A 25,806-nucleotide genomic window follows, 5' to 3' on the forward strand; every position below is an offset into this window, starting at 1 on the left:
GTCTCTTCTTAGGGATTCCGGACAGGCTCATTGGCACAAACACTGCTATTTTCCACTCTTCCTTTTGTGATACTTCTTTTGAAAGGTATTGTTAATTCATGTCCATTCTATGTGGAGCACCTGGCACCTCAAATTTTTGTAGTACAGTTGCATAGACAGTCTTCTCTCACAACTTTTAAATTACCAAGTGCTTCAGAACTGATTGTTTCTAGAAATTCAGTTCCTTTCCCTCTCTCTCCCTTTCTGTTGGTACCTCTTGCTTGCAAACACAATGTGAAGTCTTGTCCGAACCTTCTCCATTTGTCCCTCACATTTTCAGAGGTTCAGTTCTGTTGGGCCTTTTGATTGCTTCATTCTGCTCTTCTAAGTATGTTCCTAATTTTTTTCCTTGCTAGTACCACATTGTTCAGACAAGTGCAAATCCATTATTACGTTTGCCTGTCAATAATACCTGCACTGACATACTTCAGAGAGTCAGGAAGAAGTTTTCTCAGACAAAAATTACAATCATGGAACCCATTGCTCACTGAGATTTACAATCTCTTGCCGTAGTTAATGCCAGTGTGAAATTCACCTTTAAATCCTACATTTTATTTTGTGTCATTTTCAGAGTTTTCCCTGTCATTCACCTTCCTTCCTATGAAAGTGAGAACCATTTCCATCCAGAAGTGATTGACCAAGTCTATGGATCACTTTTCTTCCCCAGAGTGATTGATCAGATCTCCAGTGTGCTGTAACAGAAACATGGTTGGCATTTATTTATAGCCTGCTTTGGTACAACCAGTACATAAGAGTGGAGTAATTTTATTCTTTGTATGATGACTCTAGATAGCCCATAAGGTGGTCTGGGCTGCCTTTTTATAATAGTCCTGCTATTTTTCACTCTTGCAGTGTACTTGCAACCTGTGGTATTTTTTTTAATGCATGACAGTGAGATAATGGCTCTCATTTGCTTGGGGAGACTATTCCAGAGGTTACTGCTCATGAGATAGGACAGTGATGGGAATACATATGAACTGACAGGGTAAGACTGAGCAGATAAATCTGTAGGAAGTTGTTCCAATATTTCTTCTGTTTTCTTTCCTCTTACCTGCAGTCTAGATGCATGATTTGCTTCTTGGTGTTACATTTTTAATTTTTTTCTTTTATCCCTTCACATACATGGGTCATTTTTATATCTCCCACTTAAATCATTTCATGGCAGACAAATTGAATTTAAAAAGTTGACTCTTTCCTTGGAAATCCCATGTTAATCACTTTTAATGCTTTTGTCACCACTCTCTCCAGCCTGTCAGTAGTTTGTTGCTAACATAGGACCTGAAGCCAAACGCCACGTGTGTAACTGGAGCAGCAGTCAGTGCGGTGAGGAGCAGTAGCCCGCTGATGAGCCAGGCTGGCTGTTGTGCAGCTCAGAGTCTTCACTGCCCTACGTCCGTGGTTAATGGCACTTCAGCTTTGTACCACTTAGCCTGCTGACTGCAGCCACCTCCAGGTCTCTTCCAGCTTTGTTGCTTTGCGAGTTTCTTTCTCCCACTGGATGCCTCCCACTCGAACTGCCTTTCCTCAACTACAGCAGCATGCACCTTCCCAAGAGGAGTTTTGTTTCCTCCAACTCCCCATCTCCACCCCCTGCCCTCACACTCCCCGTGCAGTTCCTCGGTTCTTCTTGGTGTGATGGCGGAATTTCTAGTGGTGAGGAGTGGGTGAGGGAGGCGACAGCAGTAGAAAAAAAGAGGCAAAACCTTTGAGCCACACCTTTACTGCACCCCTTGCTCTGCTGAACCTGAAAACTCAGCAGCCCTCAGCTGATGGGGTGACTGCAGTCAAGCCAGCGGCCTTCCTCCTGCTCCGCTCCAAGGAGGCTGTAACCACTCTGCTTTTTCTACCAGTTTCTCTGCTGTCATCTGTGCTTTGCTCACTGTGAGAGCAGGCTGTGGCAATGATCTCCATCTAGAGTGCGCTTTGCTGTCTGGAGGTGTCTCTCTCCAATAGAGAGAGCCTAAGGCAACTGTGCTGCTGGATTAGGTGCCTCTGGTAAGTGCCTAAAGCCCAGTGGGGCAAATCCCACATAGCTGAATTCTGTGGCATTCTTAAAGAACATTTTGCTGTTACACTATTAGATTATGGTGAAGACTTTATCTGTGCCAATTTTAAAATGTAATGAGTCTGTTCTTCCTCCCCCTCCAGGCATGTGTTTTCCTCTCCCTCTAGAACTTTTCATTAGTGGAAAATTTGTTTATGGCTATTTTAGTTCAATATGGTTTAATATTCTCTGTCTTCTCTGTCCAACAGAATAAAACTGTCAGCATGATTTAGTGTGACAGTAACTACTTTAATACCTTTTACTGAATCCTCCGTGTGCTGAGACATTGCTTCATGGTCTTTCTTTAACCCTCATGTGTAGCGTGTCGCCGTAGCCCATCTAACAACCAGCCTTGGATGGGCAGACTCACTGTCTGACCAACCCAGCTGTGTGATCCTGCCGTCCCTGTGGGGAGCAAGGACATCAGACTGAGGCTCTAGAAAAGGCCTAAACTGCTCAACAGCTTAGGATCCTTCCCTGGCATGCCTGCAAAATCAGTTGACTTGCATGGCAACTGGGGAGCTCCATCCAGGTATTCCCCTGATCCCTGAGGAAGGGATTAGTGAGAGCAGAGGGAGAGGAAGGACCTGTGCTTGGTCTCTCATTGACTGTACTTTACTTCGTTAGAGGGAGTGAGACTTTAATTTTGAAAAACTGCCTTTCTGAACTTGGTCGACATTATTTTCTCAGGCTATGTGGTTGGTGACAGGCATTTCCTATTCTTTTTGACACAAGGAGTGTAACTAACCCTTACTATCACAGGACCCACTTTGAGAAAATCAGCGTAACTTTAAGTAAGCCTCTGTGGAGAAAGACAACTTCTTGTATCTTGACTGAAGCAGTTAATGGTTAAGCTCCCAGCAACTTAAAGGTGGGCAGGAGCAAGTGCCTTTATTTCTAGAAGCGTATTACTTCAGTGGGAATCAAGGGAAATCTTGTTGTCCTGCTCCATAAAATACATGGGGGCACAGATTACACTGGGCTTGTTCCTAACCAACATAAAAGTAAACCAAAGAGAATTTAGCTGAGAATACATTTCTGTGGAAAACTAGTTTCTCTCTTTCCATTTTAGCTAACAATCAGCAGTACTCTGGCAAGTTGGCATTAGTTTGTCACTGCACAGAGGGAGAAATTTTGAGTGCTGTGAAGGTCCTTTAAAATATTTGAGTAAAAAGATGCTAGCAAAACTGAGCAACTAATTACACTTTATGGAGTTTATTGTGCCTTCAAATAGTCATGTGTTACTGCCAATAAAAATAATGGAAATTAAGTGCATACACTGACGAAAGAATATACATGAATAGTTTATATTTCAGTCTATTGAAATAACAGACCTCTAATTTTTCTCATTGACTGAAAATAGGAGCTATAAAGAGAAGAATATTTTTTTTTATATTAATGCTGTGAGCACATCTGTGAATTTTATTATCAAGCAAATGACCATGGAGAATGACAGCTTTTACATTTTAGTAACTGGCAATATTCTGCTTTCTTTTTTTGCCTTAAGATAGAATAAAATTGTAATTAACAACATTTAACTGACCTAGACATCACTGTAAAATGTGTACTGTTCAATAAAAATGTGATACATTTGCTGGTGTATAAAAACAGGGCTTTTTAAAGCCCTGAGATTCTATTTTAAGAAATTTTGTGAGTATGCCTTGCTTAGAAACTATTTTTAAAAGATATAACAGCTAAGGATGCATATAGGATGAAACCTTTCAAACTCTTCTTTTCCAGAAGGAATGATGCTAGTGTTTAATTTTTTCAATGTACAAGAGCGTTAGTTCTAGTTTATAAGATGATAACATTGCCTTCTTTTTCAGGTTGTTGCAAGCACGTTCAACGTATTTATTACTTACGTGTTTTATTCTCCTAAGTGAACCTAGCTTTTCGTCCTCTGTCTTTGCTTCTGAAGCCAAAAAAGGGGTAGACATCTTTCTGTAATTGAAAACTTGATAGAACAGAGCTGATAGTTGGGATACAGTGAATCTGAACTACATTTCATTATTCTTCAGAAGAGAATAAAACAATTTGATTTTACCATGTCAGAGCTGCTAGAACTTGATTCTTATTTGTACTACAATAACACAACAGGAAATAATGAGCGAAACTGAAACATGCTGGTATAAAGCTGGGGTACAGGAGATCAGTCTTTGCTGGTTTGTGTTGCAGTATAATGGAAAAGGGTTGGATTCACTGCAGTCACACAGTAAAACCCTTTGTTCGTCGTTTCAGATTTTTGCTTTCAATTTACAGAATGGAAAATAGTACAGCTTTTGTTTTCATTCTGCTATTCTAGTAAGCCGCAGTAGCCTTGCCATCTCTTTGGCTCATTCTGTCCAAGATGAGAAAACTTTGGAAGAAATTGTTAACATAGATCATCACCAAGGATTCCTCGTCTGGTTTAAACTTAGAGATGGAGATGGGAATAATTCTCTCATTAGTGGTTTCCAAACATTTTATTTTTAAATTATTGTCATTTTATGACACATTATATTTCTTTCCTTGAACAGCTTGTGCTTATTTTTTCTCTCCTATCTCCCTCCATCTTTTGTCTTTCATCTTTCTGATCACTACATCCCACCACTCCAAAAAAAACCAACCCAACAGTGAATAACCTCATCTTCTGATTTGCTAGAGGGGGCACAACAGCGATAAACTCATCCTTTCAACAGAAACCATGACTAGGGCAGTAATTCTGTGCCAGTTTCGTTGCCCAAGATACACAGGGAACAAAGTTACTCGACGCTGAAATTGTACAGTCCTTAATGTGGTTTGGGTACCAAGGTCATCTGCAGCCTTTGCTCTTTGCATTATCATTTGGAGCCACCTGCAGGCAGAGAATATAATTCTAGCAAAATGAAAGAGGATTTTTGTCACGTGCTGTTTGGGAGGCTGTTGTGATTGTGAACAGGTGCAAAAAAACCTTTTTTCATGACCCTATATTTTTGCATATTTTTTTTTAATATGTTTTGCTCTCTGCCCATCTAGGCATGGACCCAATATCTATATCTCTAGAAGAAGATACTGGAAAAGAGGCTTTGATCTGTGAGAGTAAAGTCTGTTCACACAGGTGAGTGAGAGCAGAGAGGAATTGAGCTGAAAAATCACTGCAGTGACACTTGGGACACACAGAGTCAGAAATCCTTTGGAGAAAAGAGAGGAGGAGGGTGGAAAGCAATGAATGACTTAGTGGACCAGGAGAAGACAGATTTAGGCAGGTAATTTGGCATGCCCAGAATATCTAGTAGAAAACACTAAAAAAATAATAAAAATCAAAAAGGAGAGGAAGGATAGTACAAGAGATTGTGATGACTTGGTGCTGACTTCAGTAAGGGAGATCTTTGTTTTACTTGCTGCAAGGATGAGAAAAGGGAAGGGTGTCCCAGTTACTTCCAAATGCCAACTGGGGGCCTCAGCAGGGCTCTAGAATTCCGTTCCTTCATTTGACAGTAATGATGCTGGCATCTTTGCCCATTTCATGCTGTGTGGATTCAAAATTGCTAGAACCTGCTGAGGTTATAAACAGCTTTCCATATTTGCAACCCTTTTTAATTTTGTTTTGACCACCATGTTGATCAGTGTCCCCTTAACAATCTTGGGAAAATTGCAGGTGAGTATATGAAATAACATTAACTCTAATCAAGAGACATGCCACTTCAGCGAAATATAACGTTATGCATAAATTAATTTCTTATCAGTGAACTTAAGTGTTTATCCATCATATTTTCTAAGTACTTCCCAGTCTCATTAAGTTTTCTGAGTGGCAGCGTATCAAGTGCCTTCCTGACGTACATTTGCATTACTGAATCTCTTGGTAAGTCCAACTAAAAACCCACTTACAGATTTACGTCTTCTTTTAACCAGGGTATACTAATTCTTTGTAACCCTCTACATTTGCTTCTCTGAGGGTAACACATAAACAAACCAGCAGAAGACCTGGCCATTTTTCCCATGGAGCCATGCAGGAAGTGATCTTCTACTTCTTTTCTACTAGCTATTCAAATGATAAAGAGGATTTTTTTCTAAGTGTATTTTCGTCAGGTAGTGGAATTCACCCAAGAGTCATTTGTTTTAACCATCTGTCCCACTTCCCTTCACGTTGACTCATCCTTAGCATCCCCATGGTTAGCCCATCTATTACAGGCTGTAAAATAGCCTAGGTTATCTTTCTCTCTGTGTGCGTATAATTGGCTGCCATACTATTTATTGTAGCTTGTCTTTCATCTCACTGTCTGTGTCATTTTTAATGTATGAAATAGGCAATTTTCATGGGAAACTGCTTAGAGTCTGAGGACAAAGAAAAGGACAGAATGACAAAGGGGAGATATGAGACAAATTGCACAGAGTGGACTGTGATGAGCGAATAAACAAGGCAGGAAGCAAGGCAGAATGAGTGGACAACGTTGATGAGCCTCTGAAACTGCTCAGAGATTCAATAGTACTTGATACCATGTTCCCGTATTTCAGCAGGGGAGCCTCCAGGTCCAAAAAATGAGAAGCAGGAGCAAAACAGTGCTTTGCAGTAGGACAGGAGGTGATTTGTGGTCTGGGGTCCTTTCTGCAAAGTGTCTGAGGTGAGAAGTGGGACCAAACTTCTTTGTTAAAAGGTTTTTGTTCAAAAGAAACCCCTACTGAAGCCATTTTCCACTTAGTAATTCTGCTCTATGACACTGTGATTTCATCCAGTTCTGTTGGTGTAGGTGGTTACTCTGAATTTACACTGAGATAGCTGAGAAAAGCACATAATGTAGAGTCCTCAAGCAGTCATGTGAAGAAGTTTAGTTTCATGGCAGCTACAGAAGTTTCCCTTGTGAAGCACTTCATCAGTGTTAGCCTTCACCTCAGCAGGGGTTGTCCATCAGCATATGCTGCTCACATCAGAGAGATGTGGCTTTCAAGTATAAAATCTAGCAGTGGACAGATGTAAGTAGAAGCTAGTGATGTTAAGGTTATTGATGTTGTAGAAGACCCTAAATGCTCAAGGTTAGTGCTCTACTGAAATAGGCAGGGATATCAATATCAAAGAGATCGAGGGAAGGATATCAGCGGTAGAAGACGACAAAGTTGCAGTAAAAACAAGGTGAATTGAGCCTGTTGTGCATGAATGTATGTATTATATCCCTTGGGATCAATATTCAGACTTCAGCTGTCCTTGTTTCTTGTTCTATAAATTCCCTAGCAAAGAGGGACCAGCTGTAATGCGCTGAAGCTAAATGACATAATACGAAGATGAGTGGGGAACTCAAGGCAAACAGCAAGGAAAATCTGAGAGAACTAGGCCCTCTGTAATAAATTGCCTGACATGTGTCAAGCGAAATCTAAAGCTGACAGATGTAGAGTAATACTCCACAAAAATAAATGCAAGCATAAAATTAGTAGAATTGAGCTATAACAGAAGGACTTTGGATAAGACCTTGAAGAGATGACAGTACTTGCTCAAAAAATGGTCTGACAATAAGGGAAAGCAATTTGAAAACACAGGAGTCTTGGAATATAAAAACTACACGGTGATATTTGATGAAATACTAACAATGCTGTGTGTCTCTAACTCAGCCACTGTGACTCAAAATGATAAGCAGATAAAAAAAAAGGAGGGCAAAATTTTGTTCCTGATTTGTACAGTATTAAGTCCCAGCACACTGCTAGAGGCAATTGGCTCAGGAAAGAATTTAAATACTCCTAGCACCTCTGTTTGGGTGGGAAAAAAATATTTGGGGAATTTGTTTCAGCTGTACTGTTACCATGGAAGATTCATGCCTTCTCCCTAACACAGTGACCAGCAAGGGCAGAAGAGTCACTCAGCTCAGACTATGAAATCTCAAGTAGAGACTCACCTTTTGGCCTCTTTCTTGCCACAATGTCTGCATCTCGTAGTACCAGAGTTTCCTTTCAGCTCTGGGACATCACTGGCTAGATGTGGCTGTAGTTGGCATCTATCCAGTCTCAGCATGGGGAAAGGGACACAGAGCTGCACCACAATCAAAATTCCGGACAAGTGCTGAAGAGATACTCGATCCCTGCAGGATTATAAAATCTCCTTAATTTCACTTGTCCTGGCTTTCTACCTGTGTAACTCAGTTGAACCTACAACGCATTTTGTAAAGTCAAGGCAGTTCCTCTCTCAATCCTAGGGTTTAGCATCTTTTGCTGTGAGGAGCTGTTTTCTTGTTTCACAGAGCAGGTCGTTTCCATGCAGATCAGCTGCTTTGGCTGGGCAGGACAGCAAGGTGAGCATAGGACCACTGCTACTTCACTTTCCTTGCTACACAAATCCTGCCTAGATCGGCATGAGAATTGGCATTCCTCTTACCCGTTTATGCCATTTTAAAGTTAGGTGTCAGTCAAATCTCCTTTTTTAGTCAGTAGAGTTAAATGCTCCCAGAGTGAGAGTCATCCCATCCTGAGGTCTAATGTAGATGGGAACTACTTACCTCTCCCCATTATCTGTGAGGGGAACCCAGACAACTAACTTAAACTAGATACCTAGTTTTAAAAACATTGACGTTAAGATTAGTCAAGGCTGAGGCATCTAGTGGCAAATAGGATCACTGCCCAGTGGTCTGATCTGTGTCCTTCCTGAACTAAGAGAGGGGATCTCAAAATCCTTCTAGGAGGGGTTACATCCAAGTAAAAAAGGTGAATCTGTTGCCAGCCTTGCATAACTCACTAGACAATTTACTAGTAATGGAAGTCATCTTTAGATAGAGAGATACTTGGGCTCTGCAATGGAGCCATGTTTCAAGGTGGAATGTCTGTACTAACATGAATTAAATTAGGGAATTAACATCATTGTACCTGATGGGATCATTAAAAATTACATACAGTGGGGCAATCTTAAATTCAATTCAGGTTAATCCTCTTTGTTTTAGTAAAACGCACAGACCAGAGAGTAACTGTTTCGTAATACCGTATTGTAATATGAGCTACCAGTTACTGTACTTCAGAGTCAGTGTCTTGAGTGTTGTGATTATTTAATCCTTTATTCCACAGTAATTTACTGGATAAAACCAAATTAGATCTTGTGAATGTTAACTTCAAGAGTAACAGAGTAAAGTTGAGGAAATGGGGAGATAAAATTATGCAGAACTTCACATCAGACACTCATCAGACAATACAGATTCTGTATTTTGTGTTGAAAGAAGCAGAATAAACATCTTCATAATTTGTCTTCAGTTTTGCAAATTAGTGTTTGGGCAATCAAATTTTGTGAAGTCCCTCTTTTCTCATAACAGGGTAAAAACATACGACTGCGGAGAAGGAATTGCTGGCTGGTTCTCTATGTTTCTTGGTCGTCCGTGTCACTTGATAAGACAAAGTTCAGACACGAAAAACAGGTCACATCAGAAAAGTACAAAAGGTAGGTTGTCATTCTTAAAAACATTTGTGATTCCTCACTTAGTAAACATCAGGCTCGTTGTCTTCATATGAGCATACAACTACCCTGATAAAGGGCGAAAGAGTCATCCAATATTGATCTAGTAGGTTTCAAAAGGTACGTTTATACCCAAACTGTGTTTATGCTGCCCTTCTACTTCTTACATTTGGTGAAAATTTACAGATACAACAGTCTGGGGGGATGGTTTATCATCATGATCATGATTTTGTCTGGAAACTCAATGATCATTTTGAAAAATGATCATGAAAAATCTATAAACAAAGAATTTATTCTTAGACTAAATTTCATTATAAAAGGGATCAAATTGAAAGAGCACTGAAAATCCATAGATATTGCTCTTGCAAATTGCTTTACATTTTGGTAAAATCTCAGCTTTATCTTGGTGTCTAAATGCATTTCATCATTATCACTTATTGGTTTGAGGGGATTCTTGGAATCTTTCCTTAGTGTCTGGAGCTGAATGAATAACTGTTAATGAGAATGAATAAGAGGTCAAAGGAAAGATGAGGTGAAATTACTAATATAATCTTCCTGATTTTTAACAGTAATTTTAGAACGTTGGGTTGATTTTTTTAGGTCTGGCATCTGCTATGAACATCTCACTCTCTCTTGTGAATGAAGCACAATACCTCCTGATCAATGTAGCAAGCATTCTGCAGCTGAAAGAACATATTTCTGCAAGGTAAGATCCTTCTGTCTCCAAATGTCAGCAGTCTTGGATTCCAGAATCTTGCCACAAGACGCCAATATAGCTGTTTCATCTGGAAGTTTAGAGATACTTTTCAATGTTCAACAAATATATAGGTACTAAACTGCTATAATTACTTGTTCCTGTATGACTTCTGAAAATTTGGATTAAATGGCTGAACATAATCTATCTGCCAGTCATCTTTAGGAAAACTTAAACAAAATTCCTGTCAAACGATTTGGTGGCAGGCGATTACTGGGAACCAGCCAACTTCTACTTGTGGGAAGAACAAGGATAATTAGGTTTTCTCAACATAAATAATCTGGCAGGTGAAAATAAAAAATCTTGCTACTTGCTGAAGTATTTCTTTCCTATGGGAAGAATTAAGATTTAGAGCAAGCATTCACAACAGAAATATTTTAAAACTACTTGCAAGACTGGTTTCATCTCATTTCTTAATTGAATTTGGCTTTACTTGTACAAAAGTGGGAGGCAGAAGCAGCAAATGAAAGCAAATTAAGCCAGCCCACAGTTCAAAGATAAGGAACCCATTACCAACTAAATTTTCATATACTGACAATAGAAAGTTGTTTTTTCTTGAATATAACTGGGACAGGCTCAACTTCCACAGAAAATCTGCCCTCAAGGCCTCCATCACAGCTGTGCATCCCACAGCCCTGGCATTTGTCTCTGAGCCCCCTTTCTCCTGTCTCACCAAACTTCCCTGCATCTGCTTGGAGTCATTGTCTCTCCTCTTAGTCAGCCACAAAACATGCCCCCTGCACTGAAATTCTGGTTTTGAGTAGAGGAGGAATATATCTATATATCTATAGATAGATATCTATAGATATATAGATATATCTCGCACTGTAGGAGAATACATATATAGCTTCAGGATTTAAAACCACTGACTGAATGAAGCATCACTACAGACCACTGGAGCTTGCATTGCCTGAGGGTTTTCTTTCTTTAGGAGAAGACAGTTGGGCAGTTTTAGGATATCATGGCAGTGCTCCTCTGGGAAAAAATGCATGGAAAAGGTTTGAATCAGTCCATCTCTCAGCCGTTTTGACTAACCTTTCTCAGTGATAGTTAATGCCTTCTTTTGAGTCTTGACTCGCTGAGTTACATCTCCTTGAGACAACAACACTTGCAAGCATCCCTTACTAAGACCAGGCTTTTTCCATGATGAGGCTCAGTGAGGATCCTTCCACACATGAGGTCTGAGTGCAAAGAAGAAGAATAAGGCACCAGAGGGAGAAGCAAGTGAGGATGAAGGAGGACAGGGAACTTTGGTAAAATGTGCAATGTCAGATGATCCACTGAGTTTACGCCTAATATTTTCCAGTACAACTAGGCTTGTAATATCTTTTTTCCTCAAAAGAAGCTCCAGACATGACTGGAGCTGCCATGGTGCCTGAGAAGCATCTCGCTTCCCACTCTGCAGCACAAGCTGGAAAACTCCCTGTTTTGCCATGGAGAGCTTTCACAGGGTGCTGGGGAAATTAATTCGGCATGGATATACAGCATCCTTATTCTGCACTGTTGCTAAATCATAGTGTACGAACTTCCAAATACTGAACTGTGCAATGTACTTTCAAGAATCTGCACATATCATAGAATCATAGACTAGTTTGAGTTGGAAGACTCATGACTTTAGAGGTCATCTAGTCCAACCCCCCTGTGGTGAGCAGGAATGTCTTTAGCTGGGTTTTTATTAAATATTTTTTCTTTTTTAGAAAATATTATTTAGCTTCTTGGCATGTGGGTTTGTTTTTCTTTAATGGAAACCTGCTAAGATTTATAAAACAATTTCAATCGTCAATTCAGTTTTTATAATTTCTCTTTGTATCTTCCATAAGTAAAAATTAATCTTCCAGTTTGCACTCAGCTCTTGAGAGGTGATCTAAAACAGAAACAGCAATTTAATTAAAAATTAGAATGTGTCATGCTGTTGGAAAGATACATGTGCATGGAGACATCCATCTCTCTGGTGTTGCTGTTACAGGTCACCTCCATGAAAATCCCCATGGCCTGGCCTTATGCTCAAATGTTCTTGTTAGAAATACGGCCCTGAAAATGCAAATACTCATTTTGAACTTTGCCTGTTAAATGTATGTAATGTGTCCTGCATTGCAGGACCCACTACTGTGAGAAGTCCAAAGTGGATGACTTTGACAAGTTACAGTGATTTTCACAGTAGATCCTTATTGAGATTTGCAGGATGAAGGAGCCTGTGTACTGGGTTTGCGTGGCAAGGTTTTGCTAGTGGGGGGCTACAGGAGTGGCTGCTGTGAGAAGCTGCTAGAAATTTTCCACATGCCTGATAGAGCCAATGCCAGCCAGCTGCAAGACGGACCTGCCGCTGGACAAGGCTGAGAGCATCAGAGATGGTGGTAGCACCTCTGAGATAACATATTTAAGAAGAGGGGAAAACTGCTGGACAATAGTAGCAAGAATGAGATATGTGAGAGAAACAACTGCAGACACCAAAGTCAGTGGAGAAGGAGAGGGAGGGAGAGGGAGGAGGTGCTCCAGATGGCGGAGCAGAGATCCCCCTGCAGCCCGTGGTGAAGACCATGGTGAGGCAGGTTGTCCCTCTGCGGCCCATAGAGGTTAACGGTGCAGCAGATACCCACCTGCAGCCCGTGGAGGCCCCCACGCTGAAGCAAGTGGATGCCCAAAGGAGGCTGTGACCCCGTGGGAATTCCACACTGGAGCAGTCTCCTGGCAGGACCTGTGGATCCGTGGAGAGAGGAGCCCACGCTGCAGCCCACGCTGCAGTCCTATGCTGGTGGGACTTGTGACCCCATGGGGGTCCCGCACTGGAGCAGTCTGTTCCTGAAGGGCTGCACCCCATGGAAGGGACCCACACTGGAGCAGTTTGTGAACAACTGCAGCCCAAGGGAATGACCTACAGTGGAGAAGTTCATGGAGGACTGTCTCCCGTGGGAGGGACTGCACGCTGGTGCAGGGGAAGAGTGTGCGGAGTCCTCCCCTGAGGAGGAAGGAGCAGCAGAAACATGTGATGAACTGGCCATAACCCCCATTCCCTGTCCCCCTGCACTGCTTGGTAGGAGGAGGTAGAGAATTTGGGAATGAAGTTGAGCCCAGGAAGGAGGGAGGCACGGGGGGAAGGTGTTTTTAAAATTTGGGTTTATTTCTTATTACCCTTGTCTGATTTGATTGGTAATAAACAAAACTAATTTCCCCAAGTTGAGACTGTTTTGCCCGTGATGGTAATTGCTGAGTGACCTCTCCCTGTCCTTATCTCGACCCACGAGCCTTTTGTTATATTTTCTCTCCCCTGTCCAGCTGAGGAGGGGATCAAGCTTTGGTGGGCACCTGGCATCCAGCCAGGGTCAGCCGAGCACAGCCTGTCACTCCATCCAACCACTGCATGTTTTGAGGGAGGGGGAAATAATGGGAATTTACTCAGTTATATGCTGCCAAGTAATTAGAAGCAGTTCTGAGGGCTGGAGATAGGTGCAGGAGAGGTCGTGTATTTTGGGGGTGAGCCTGAGCAGGTTGAAGGCAGAGACACCAGGAGTAGGGGCATTTCAGTCTCTGAGGATCAGCAGCAATGGATAAAATAGTAGAAAGTCAAAGTCATTTTCAGCAGCTGGCTCTGGACACTGGATGACCAGCTCTGAGGTTACTGGGGCTTTTGATGCCCCCACCAGTACTGGCTGGGGTGGCAGGCACTTGTATGTTACAAAATACATTCAAAACTAGAGGCTACACAGCACCCAGGCTCCAAGAGCCCACAGCAAAGCCAGGAAGCACAGCATGTAACTGAACTTGGTCATGAATAACTGCTATTTTCCTCCTTGTGTGTTGAGCTTCAGCATAGTCCACACCTTCTGTTGGCTCATAACTCCTGCAATCATTATGAATTTTGTCTCAGCCATGGGACTACTTGTGGGTTCTCAAGGGAAAACCTGTAGTCCTTCAGCTTCTCATCCCACTTTCTACCCCCAGGCTGCTCTAGCCCTGTGGAGCTGGGCTTGTGTGGTTTGACTGAAAGTCTGCACAGGCAGTTTATCCTTATGCACATTTGTCTGCTAAAGAAGATCATCCAGGCTGTTTTAAATAAAATCAAGCTCTTTTTTTCACCTAACAGGCCTCTTCTGCCAAGACTGCTTGATGTGAACAGTTTTCCCTGTGCTTTGATTTTGTATGATTTTCCTCATTTTAATTAAAATATATTTTAAAGTATATGCCCGTACTTTTTTTAAATACTTTTTTTTTTTTTTTTTCTAGGACAGAAACTTCTCTCTTTACTACTTACCCAGGTTTCTGTGTCTGCTGTGGGGTCTCATATCCCAAAGTTGTCAGACCACAGCTGATGGAGTATCAAAAATTGCTCATGACCATAATAGCTAAATGCGAAAAGAAATGCTCTTCCCCACTAACAATGTCGCTGAGAGCTCTCCTGGAAATTTTAGGGCTGTCTTTTTTTCTAGTACTGGTCAGGTTCTCCTTTAGAAGAAGAGTGAAGAATGACAATTCAAAACTGCAGATTTCTGATATTTGTATGCAGTCTGCTGCTCTGCCCGCCTCATATATGTTCTCCACACTGTCACAAATCTACACTCTGGCAGTTCAAATGCTTGTAAAGAGGTGGAGATATCGCCACACAGAGATTAATTTTTTTCAAAACACCTATCATTTGATGCAATCTTCTGCATCCCAAAGGCAAATAATAATAATAATATGAGCAATATATTCTCTCATAAAATACCTTTAGTGGTCTTTTTCACCTTCAGCATCTACAGGTTTTGTCCCTTTTGCCATTGCAGCATGTGCAGAATAAGTTTCTATTTGCCTTCTTTTTAGAGGCATTTAATGAGTCAAATGATTGCTAACTCAAAAGATCTTTTCATTTGTTACCATTAGCCTTACATATGATAAATAATAAGGAATTTTCTCATATGCGTTGTTCACAATCGCCTGTCTACGTGCTTTGATATCTACAGTTCCAGATTACGCCTCTGAAGAAGCCACCTAGAGGATTACAAATTATAGTCAAAGGTTTACAAATTATAGAAAACATTTTGTGCCATTTTCGTAACCTTTGTAATAAAACTTGGTCGGGGTTATTCTGGAGAAACATTTGCTGAATCATACTAGCCACCAGATTTTTACAGCACAAACATCTAGTGCAGAACTAATTAATAAACCTTATTTTTTCTTTTTCTCTGTCAACTCTGTGAGACAGATTGGGAGAGCCATTGCAAACAGAGGAATTAATCCGACGTTTCCGTGCCAACATTGTCATCAGTGCACCAGAGTCCTTTGAAGAAGAAGAGTGGGCTGAGATTTCAATAGGTGCTCTGCGATTCCAGGTGTGAACTCATCTCTCTTGTCCTAGTCCCAGCCTTTCACAAAGTATTTTAACCCCTGGAGACAAGCAATTTTTGCAAGGCTTTGACCGGAACATGGGTGGCACAGTTTGTGCAGATGAAATTTATGAAGTGTGTAAAAAAAAAAAAAAACCATGCTGTGACCTGTGGCAAACATGCTTCAATATAATTGAGAGGTTTTCTCCATATTTCTCCACACCTTTTTTTTTAAATTTCATAATTCATAGAATTTCCCACCTCTATCCAGCTGAGCAGAATAATAATCACTGTTTTGAGGCAGAGTTTGCAGCAAATACTTAGGCAGCATGTGACAAGAGAATACTGGTTGCTGTTAAGCTTAATAGTCCAAATGTAACCTCAGATTGCTGCACATCAAGCAACTGATTGCCTAAAGATTGGACATGAATACAAGTCAACAATCACTGTCTGTTGCCCTCTGTTGGATGCATTTTGTCTTAATCTCCGTTCAAGGCATGTTTCTAAGTCTAGCCTGACGGGGGTTTTTTCATATGTTGTGCTTCATATCGTATCTAACAACATAACGTGCTGTGTATTGTAAGGAAAATGCTGGAGAGTCAGACTTTGTTGGCAAATACATTATTTTGAGAAAAACTTCAACAAAGGATCCATGAAACCCAAGGGAATGATGCGCACATTACATGTTGTCTTGTCCTTAAATAAGAAATAAGGATTTGAAAATGTATTGTCTAGGATGCGAAAGTGGCTTATTCATTGTTTTCTTGGGGATGATAGTGAAGGTGTGAATAACAGAAGTGCTAAGGTCAAATCTAGAAGCTGTGATAGACATCCCTGCTATTTTTTTCTGGTCAGCATACTGTAAGAAATGGAGAGGTCATTTTTTCAGTAAGAGTGGAAAATACTACTTATCTGTTCTCTTCTTAGTGTACTTTGATCAGTAAGCTGTAATATGAGTTACAGAAAATTGAGGGAACATTTCTTTAGGTAGAGAATGAGGAACACAAAGGACAAAATCCTTGGTGTATAGCTTGTTGGAGGCTGGAGTTGCACTAGGGAGCTCAGCTCAGGATCCTGTTGTGGAAGATACTGCAAAACTACAAAATAAAATGGCATTCTTGTTTCTGACATTGAAATACCTTAGGAATGCAAGCTGAAAATAGAAAGGCTTATGCAACTTGCATTGTCTTTTCCAGTCTCTGCTAGGTCCCTATTCAGATGCTGATGTAGTAACAGTAGAAATTATGTTAATGGTGCTTGATGCCAGGAAATGGTAGAAGAAGCTGTTGAACAAAGCAAAGCAGGGAAAAATATTTCCTTCTCTGTCTTGTTTTCTTGTTCTTTTAATACAATATTAAAGCTGTGGAAATTCATCTTCTGAAAAAGCTGAGCCAAACGTATGGGTTTGATGATTACACTGAAGAGTTGTACAAACAGTTCTAGATGTTTCTCGAAAAAATGAAATAGCATTTCAGATCAGCATATAAAAATGTTTGCAGTGTAAGGTTTAATTATTTGCCCTATCTGAAATTTATGACACATTTTACAGAAGTAGAATGCATATATTGGGATACTGTACAAACAGTTAGTTTCTATAACGTACAGCTTTGCTGAAGTTAGGGATTCAGTATTAAGTGCAACTGCAATATGGCTTCTTTCTTCATTTTAATGCTCTCAGAAGAAATTTGTTTCAGGGTTTTTTTTCCCTAAAAACACACCCTAGTTCAAACAAGAATTAACTTTAAGATCCATGCTGTCTGTATTACGTATGATGTTAGACTAGAGGATCCCATTATTCCTTCTGATTATGTAAACATGTGAAATTTCACATTTTGCATTCTGATTATCTACAAGTGCCACGCATATGAGAAAGATATTGTGCATTTCAGCTGCGTTGAGACAATATAAAACAAACCCAAGAAAATCCTCCTCGGGTTAAATCCTGACGCATTGGCTTAATTTTGTATTCAGTTCCCCTTTGGGCAAGCAGCCCTGCCAGCCCGTAGATGAAGTGAAGCCATCAGGAAATACAAATATGCAAATGGCTGGTATTTCTCAGATTCTGTCTCTGGGAAAGTTTTCCTTAAAAATAAAGAAAAGGAAAAAATGAATTAAAAATTCAGTGAGACCTTCACAAGTAGACCCTTTGAAAATGTACCAGATACATTAGGTGAACAGGCCTGACCTCTTACGTAATGGAAACATAAAAGAATACAGGAAAGGTATGTGAAAGAGATGTATGTGTTTGAGATATTATGATGGTCAGAAGCCTGTACTGTTCTGAGTTGTACTGCTTTGATATACTGCTGTGAACCTTCTTTAACTAAAATTTCAGGTTGTGGGTCCATGTAGCAGATGCCAAATAATTTGCATTGATCAACAGTCTGGGGAGCGAAACAAAGAAATTCTGCAGTCTCTGTCTACTGCCAGGGGTAAAAAGGTCAGTACAGTATTTCAAAATAGCTGTGTAGAAAGATGTAGTGACTTTACTGCATGCACAGTGAAATATCTGCTGAGAGAATATGCACAATTAAGTTGTTATGCTAATCGTTACCATTTGTTTTTTCAGAAAAAGAGGATGCACTTACAACCCAGATATGACTTGGTTTATTTCCATAAAATGCTCAACACGTGTTTTATTCAGAAATTGACTATTAATATGCATTATTTTTTACTGCGCTTGCTTTTATTCAGTGTGTACTGCTTTACAATGTGTTTATTTTGGTCTTGAAAAACACGTGCTGATGCACTGATGTCATTCAAGAAAAGAAATCTGCAGAAAAATCTCAGTGTTTGAAATTATATAGTTAGCTCGTAAGACTAAACTTTATTCTTCCTGTGAGAAACTACATAGCAGAAAAAACAGAGCAGATGTGAATATAATCAAAGCAGACAGTAAGTGATTAAGAAAGTGACTGGAGAGGAAGTGTGAAACATAGGGATTCATTTGGAGTCCTTCTGCTTCCTAAGGTTGCATTGCTCCTTGGAACAGAGAGTGCCCAGACGATGGCTAGACAGTTCGGCATCCCAAAAGCTTCACAAATCTCCTCATAAGTGTTTATCTGGCTGAAAATCCTTACTCTTAGGTTCATTTCTTCCTGTTCGTTAACCTTCTGTTGTAAAAGTTTGTTAGCCAGTCAGGGCTCGGAAGCCTCGCCAATACCAGCCAAACCCCAGAGCCTGGGCACAGCGCAGGAGCAGAGCAAGAACAAATAGGCTGAAAATCATTCACCCAAACAGCGCACAAACAAGTTACAAATAACGCATGCTTTGTTCATACCAAAAAATAATAAATTGATTCGTCTCAGTGACTCATTAAGCAAACAACAGGCTACATTTTCAGTGAGTGTTATCCTTGGTGAATAGCTCTGCCGGCTCCATCCCAGAGCCAGCCTCCTGGTGCAGAGTGAGAAGGGGGAGAGGCGAGCAGGCCCGGGCTGGCTGTCTAGGCACAGCTTCCCGCTGACCTGACGTGACTTGGGGTTGCACAGCAGGCTCTGGCATCCAGATCTCTACAGCACATGTGCCTTTGTCCGATGAGCTCCTGGCCATGGTGGGTAGCCTGAGGACAGGAGCCCTTTCAAGGTAACGGTGAGCTGCAGCTGGAACATCTGGGGCACTTTAGAGCACATTCTGGCGCTCTGGGCAGGGATGCTGCCCAGCTGCCACATGGGGTGCGGTGTGCAGAGGACTTTCTCTACCCATGTGGGTTTTGGTGGATTATGACTTGAATCCTCTGTAGAGGGAGAGCGCTCTGTATTCAGGGACCTTCTCAAACAGCAACAAAACCTTACCCAGAACACAGATTCTCAGGAGAGGCAAAGCTTCTTCAGCACGTTTCCCGCAGCAAAGATGAGCTTCTCTTTCATTCTGATTAACTCAGCGATGCAAAGATTTTCTTGATACAAGCGCTCCTAGAACGAAGCAACTCGTTCAAACAGAACTAAGGCAAGGAGAGCAATCCTGCCTCTTGAGAACAACCTGGCTCCAGATAACAAGACGCATGGCAAGGCGAGGCGCTGCAGAGCACAGCGCTGCTCTTCACAGCGGGGGAGAGTGCTCTGCTTCCCTCAGTTGCTGCAAAGAACCAGGCCTCCAGCTTTTTTTATTTTTCCCAGCCTTCCGCGCTGCTGGCAGATGCGATCTTGTGAGCATGCCTTGCTCTGCATAAGGCCAAGTCCTCTGGGTTAGCCTGACGGCTGAAAGAGATCTTTTGAATGGGTAGTTTTGCTTGAACTGGTCTGAGAAGACCTCAGAGCCCATCCCTCCTGTAAGTAATCTGCGGGGTGATGGCCACCAGCTGGTTATCGGTGAGTAGCACCCGAGGGCTATGGCATCTTCAGTGTGCTAAGCAGACCTAGCAGAGAACATCGATCCAAACCTTTCACAGTTCACAGCGGGGAGAGAGAAAGAACATCCAGTTCATGTGACTGTGTTAAATCGCAGAGCTAATCCTTTGGTGACTCATGTCTCTAGCATGTGCTTTTCTGTGAAGGAGTCATCTAATAGACTTCATTTTCTTTTTTTATCAGATACAGATTCAGTGAAGGAACTTAGCAGTGTTTGTTCCCAGCTGTCAGTAATGCGATTCAAACTACAAAAGCCAAATGCAAGAAAATAAGATTTAAGCTAATTTCCCAGTACAAGGGCAACTGATATTTTTGAAAGGCTGTTGTAGTTGCTCGATTTCCAAAACATTAAAGATACTGTGTATATGAATGGATAGCAAATCCTGGATGCTTAGCAAGAGAGCGAGATGTCAACATTTACCATTTTGTTTTGGTTTTCCGAGAACACCAACCTGGAAAAATATATCAAACTTTATCAAACCGGTAGCCCAAATGACAGCACTGCCAATGAACTTCAATAATGAGCTAAATAAAGTAAGGCTTGTAAGAGCTGGTTCAAAATTTATTTCTGAAATCATATTTGTCTCCATTCCTCTGAAACTCTGAGAACCGGGTGCTCCAAGTTGAAAGACTGAGGCTTTGCATAGGTGGATTGCAGCTGAAAGTCAGAACCAGCTCCTGTAATTAGCCACACAAGCAATTTGCATGTTTCCTGATAAATGTAAAGCAGGGTGCTGAAGCGCAGCCAGCTACTTTTTATGAAACTTTTTATCACATTTGAAATAAAATGCAAACACCTCCACAAAGCGAAGTCAAGCTCTGCTGCCATCAGTTCTGAAGAACCACTCATTAAGGATTCCTTCTGTAATTTTTGACTGAAAAGGAAAAATGAGCTCGCCTCCTGTGACAGAGCTCTCTCTGTTACTGCAGGAGACTATGAAAGACTAGACAACTACATTAAGCAAATAGCATAAAAACAGCCACACGCTGTTTCACGTGCATCGCCACCTGATGCAAAACACACATAGACAGAAAGGAGAGAACATCGAATTCTTGCCCATCTTCTGTGTTTTGCAGATGCAGTTTAACACTAATAATAGCAGAAGCCCTGTGGGCAGATTTGCAGCAGTGCTATAAGCTGGGACTTGCTGTCAAGGTAGCAAAGGGAATTGCATTAGCAGTCTGCCCCAGCGTAAATGTACGGATAGCGGTACATCAAGGGAAATCCATTATGTTTGCACATGCCCTCATACACTAAAAGGCTTGTGTTTTTTCCTGCGGGCTGTTGATCCTCCTTTATGTATCTCATTGTGCCTTGGGAGAGCTTCTTCCCCTGCAGAATTAGACTCTGTGTCTTTGTATTGCTTACTGAAACGTTAGCAAGGATAGCAAATGACTTCTCTTATCTGATGCATCATTATCATCATTTTCGTAGTAATGCAGAGCTTTACACTATGCAATGCCTTTCATCCGAAGATCTGGAACATTTGCAAACAGTGATTGATGTAATTAATAGGCCTCTGAAATAACATAGTTCTCTTTTCTTATTGGTGGCTGCGCTGGAAAATGCATTTATTTAAGGCAGAGCAAAGGAAAAGCAGTTCTTAGCAAAACGTTCTGCTGTCCAGATGTTTTCAACAGAACAAGATGGGGCTTTTTGACACCAAGTTAAAATTTTCCCTTTTTTCCAATATGAAAAACCAGCATGTTGAAAGTGAGTACTTCCACTCTCCTGTTTTGTAAGGCTTTACTAATAAGTTTTGGTGAATCCAGAGCTAATAAAACATCATTAAGTTAAAAAAAAAAAATCTACTTTAATAATTACATCTCCCAAACCTTCGCATGAGAGTGAGGTTATGAATAAAATGAGCAGACGTGAGCAGGTAAAGTTATCTATTGGGAGAAGGCAGCTGAGAGCTACATCCAGGGGCAAAAGCCAGAACTCATCCATCCAAAGCTAAGTCTTAGCATGCAGTATCACTTATGTGCTTGTTACACATTCCAGCAGGGCATTTTTCCTATTGAGTGCTAGTCTGAATCAACTGATTGTTTAGGAGCTGTAGCTTGAAGGCATCTCATCTCAGCCTTTGTCAGATGTAGCACCTCAGGTTTCTGTCTTACAAAGGGAGATACTGCACCCAGGATATTTCTCTGTCAGTGGATATCTGAGCAGTGCACATTAGTGTTGATCCAGTAAATGTACTTGAAACAACATGCAAGAATGACAGCATTTCATAGCTCCTCCTTTAAGTGAGTGTGATGACTATCATATGATTCACTGTTGGCAAGGATAAGTACGTTTTATCTGTTTCTCCAAGCAGTGAAGTGTTGTGCTTTTTACTAATCAAGAAGCTTTACATTTTTTGTCCCTGTGAAGTTTAAGAGTGATGGGAAGAGCCCCTACTGCCATCAGAAGACTGAGCAGATAAAGCCACAGAACTCACAGTCCGGCACTCCCCTGCCTAGTTCTTGGTGTGTTCTGGGGAGGTTATACACAGAATAAAATGCCCTTGAAGTCACAAAAATGTAGCAACAGCAGAGAGAGATTATGCAGTTCTTTGTAATAACTCTGCAGGCTGTAATCTCTGTGTCTGAAAGCCTCATTTTTCAACAGTGAAATGTGTAGAAAGGGCTAATTTCTACATTTTATCTTTCTCTTGAACCAGAGCTGAAATGGCAGGATGCACAGCTTTTGTGGTTGCTTGGGGGGCGGAGGTTGCTATTGTCAGTATTTGCTGAGCCGACATTAGCAATTATTGAAAAAACAAGGAACTTTACTTAAAAGATTTAAAATCCACTTCTGGTAGTCACAAGCTAAATTTTGGTCTTAGAAACATTCACGAAAGAGAGAGATCAGCAGTTCTAAGCAGATATTAGTACTAAAACTTGTATACCATCACTGTGAAAACTCCTCAGGCATCACCCTGTTTCAAGCACTGAAAAAAGTACTACGAGACTTTAGATGCCTAATCAGGGTAGGGAAATACTAAGGACCGGTACTAAAATAGTATTTGAGAACTCCTGAAGATAAGATGTCTTCATGTATGCCTTTTCTTAAATAATTCTGAAAGTTTTAAAGTGCTTTAAGAAAAAAAAAAATCTTGCTAAATGATTCACGGTAATAGAAAAGTCAGTAAATAAAATTCTCCACAGTGAACAATCTGCCCAGATTTATTTTGGTCTCATTTCAAGATATCAATACAGTAAATATAAATAGAAACTCCTCATGTATCAAATAAGTTCATTTACACGGCTGAGTTATAAAACTCCTTCCTGTGTGAAATGTGGTGTCGCATGGACTAATACTCATTTTACAATATTTGTTTTATGATTACCTGATTTTTTTAAAACAATAAAATTATGGCAACTGTCATTTTTGCACTAGGGCATTGGAAGTAAATCCAGGTTATTAAATACCAGGCTGAAAAACATATAATTTATGCCAATAGAGAAACCACAGCTTGTCAACAAATAAAAGAAAAGTAAAAGTGGAAAAGTAATACTTTGTACTTCAGTATTTTAAATGAAACTGACCATTTTAGCATCATGGTTGATCCAACACAGTCACTATGCTAGAGAGGATTGGGATCTTACTGTGCTGCAGCCATTCATTCCTCAGCATTAAATACTAGGACACTGACCCTGTGTCCACCAGCGCTGACACCGTTATGGTCACAGGTATCCAAAAGGCGTCATTAATGGGACAGGCCTGATAGGTCCAACTCATACCCCGGTATGTGAAATGCCAGTGAGATGAAGGAATAGCGTAAGTAGCCAAAAAACCTCTGCTTGGGACCTAATTTTGTTTTTAGTGTTTAGGATTACACATGAAACAGAAAGACCCAAATCCAGAGTCTGAGGCCATGTTTGGATAGCTCTCTGCTTTACAGCACCTCCCTTACCTGGGAGCTGGCCTCAGCCCCACCTCTCACTAATTCTTCAAAGAATAAAAGCTGTTTCGTGTTACCGCATTACTGTGTCTTTATTTAATTGTACAGTGCAAGAACAGGAGAAAGCACACTGCCTTCATATTTAGTCTGTGAAATATGCTTCCTTAAATTCAGCTAATGCTATTCTTTTAATTTATTGCAATTCCTTTTACCTAGTATATTTTTCTAAACCTGCTGTAAATGTAATTCCCTCAGTTTCAGGATCATTGATCTGAATAATGGCAGCAAAACTAATCAGGAAATGGAAAAGGAGAATAGAGTTTTGTTTTCAATGAATTTAATTTGTTTATCTATTTACTTTTTACTTCAGAGTGACTGGTGCACTTTGGCTGTAGCCTACCAAAACAAGTAAAATACTTTTTATTGACATCTATAAAAAAAAGACAAGAAAATTAATATCAGGTTCCCAAGATCCTCAGTTTTAAGAACAAAGACATTCTGAAGTCTACAAAACAATTATCAATTTAACATGGCCTTCAGCATTACTTTAGTTCTTACTTTACATATTTCTTTAATTAACTATTATCTAATCATTTGGAAAATACTATCATGAGATTGCAAGTCTGTTCCTTGAGCATTTCTAAGTTTTCCACTGCTGGAAAACAAAACCACAAAACCACACCAGCCTCTTACTGTGACATTTCCAGATCACAACCAGCTCTTCACAGCTCCAACTGTAATGTTCAATGTGCTTAAGATCAAGACCACACATAAGAGTGCGGACACTCCGATCAGGTTTTCGGTGCCTGCGAGGGTTGTGTGGTCAGTGGGTGAAGGGGTTATTCTGCTCCTCTTTATTTTTCAGTATCACAAGGACATATCTAAGTATTTCTAATATTTAAGCAGGATGGCTTCACAGATGATGACAGGTAACAAGTGTTAGTCCTAATAAAACAAACTTTCTGAGTATTTTCTGTAAAATATACTAAAATATTCATAAAAACAAATGAAGGGAAATTCATAAAGGCTAGACAGAACAAAGTTCTGTTAACACAGCAGATAATTCATGGTAGAAGATGCCTTCTCATGCTGCCTAGCCTTTATTTGTGATAATGGATTAACTGTATTTGTCAAGAAGCCAGAACTGTCATTAAATGACAAGACCATGAGGGAGTGTAAATTACATATATGATACTGTGGGACTCATGATGAAATACTTATTTATCCACTTACTTAAGGTATTCTTCTTGAATAGCACAGGGCTAGCTTTTTGTTTACCAGTCTATTATAGTTAATTAGTTTAAAATGTTGTTAATTACATGGAGATGGGACATACCTCCTTATTCTTAAAGCAATATTGCTTTTCTAAACATATCTGGGTTGTGAGATCCTCTATAGATCTGATTGCTTTAACATGAGTTGCATCTCAATAAATATTTTGCTTTTTTCAGACAAACTTTGGCATATACCTGATGAACCAGCCCTTGCACTCATCCTTTCCAGATATTTTGTCGGTTGGGTCTCAAGTACTTCCAGTGCTGAAGGAGAATACAGAAATTCAGCCCCCAACATCCAGTGAAGAAAAATGTTCGGGGTAGATTCTCTGCTGGAGAGGAGATTTATATGCAACTCCAGGGAAAAGTCAGTAGCCAGTTATTCAGAAAAAAAAAAAAAAAAAAAAAAGAAAAAAAAAGAAAAAAAAGAAAAAGCTTCCACTCATTTTCTTTCTGGTTTAAGTCTTTTAATGTTCTGTTTGCTGTATGTGTAATCAGATGGCAGAACCCTTGATAATTACAGCTCACCTACATGTTTTCGCTTGTGATTAGGTTACAGCAGCCATAACTCTGTTTTGCTCAATTGCTTCAGGATGCAACAGGTTTGATCAAGTTTTACTGGTGGATGACTCCCAAAACAAGCCCAGCATCATTGTCAGGAACCCACATCTCAATGAAGGAAAGAAAGCACAACAATACACTACTTCCTTATGTTGCTTTGTTAAAACCACACATGGGAGAGAGGATGCCGGACGTATTTTAGACACAGTGTGGGTGG

At 40.5% G+C, this 25,806-nt stretch overlaps 1 protein-coding gene across 1 annotated transcript in view; it reads left to right on the forward strand.

Annotated features, from left to right (window-relative positions):
• MOCOS (molybdenum cofactor sulfurase) overlaps window positions 1-25,352 on the forward strand; it is a 222,828-nt gene extending 197,476 nt beyond the window's left edge. The window contains exons 10-15 of the mRNA XM_086469348.1: window positions 5,078-5,159; window positions 9,322-9,446; window positions 10,062-10,167; window positions 15,395-15,521; window positions 17,851-17,955; window positions 25,206-25,352. Coding sequence (XP_086325474.1) covers window positions 5,078-5,159; window positions 9,322-9,446; window positions 10,062-10,167; window positions 15,395-15,521; window positions 17,851-17,955; window positions 25,206-25,352 — 692 coding nt within the window. The remainder of the gene's footprint in view (window positions 1-5,077; window positions 5,160-9,321; window positions 9,447-10,061; window positions 10,168-15,394; window positions 15,522-17,850; window positions 17,956-25,205) is intronic.
• The last annotated feature ends 454 nt before the right edge of the window (window positions 25,353-25,806 follow it).

Source organism: Leptosomus discolor, chromosome 8 (assembly GCF_034619465.1).
Source record: "Leptosomus discolor isolate bLepDis1 chromosome 8, bLepDis1.hap2, whole genome shotgun sequence".
NCBI classification, from domain to species: Eukaryota; Metazoa; Chordata; class Aves; order Leptosomiformes; family Leptosomidae; genus Leptosomus; species Leptosomus discolor.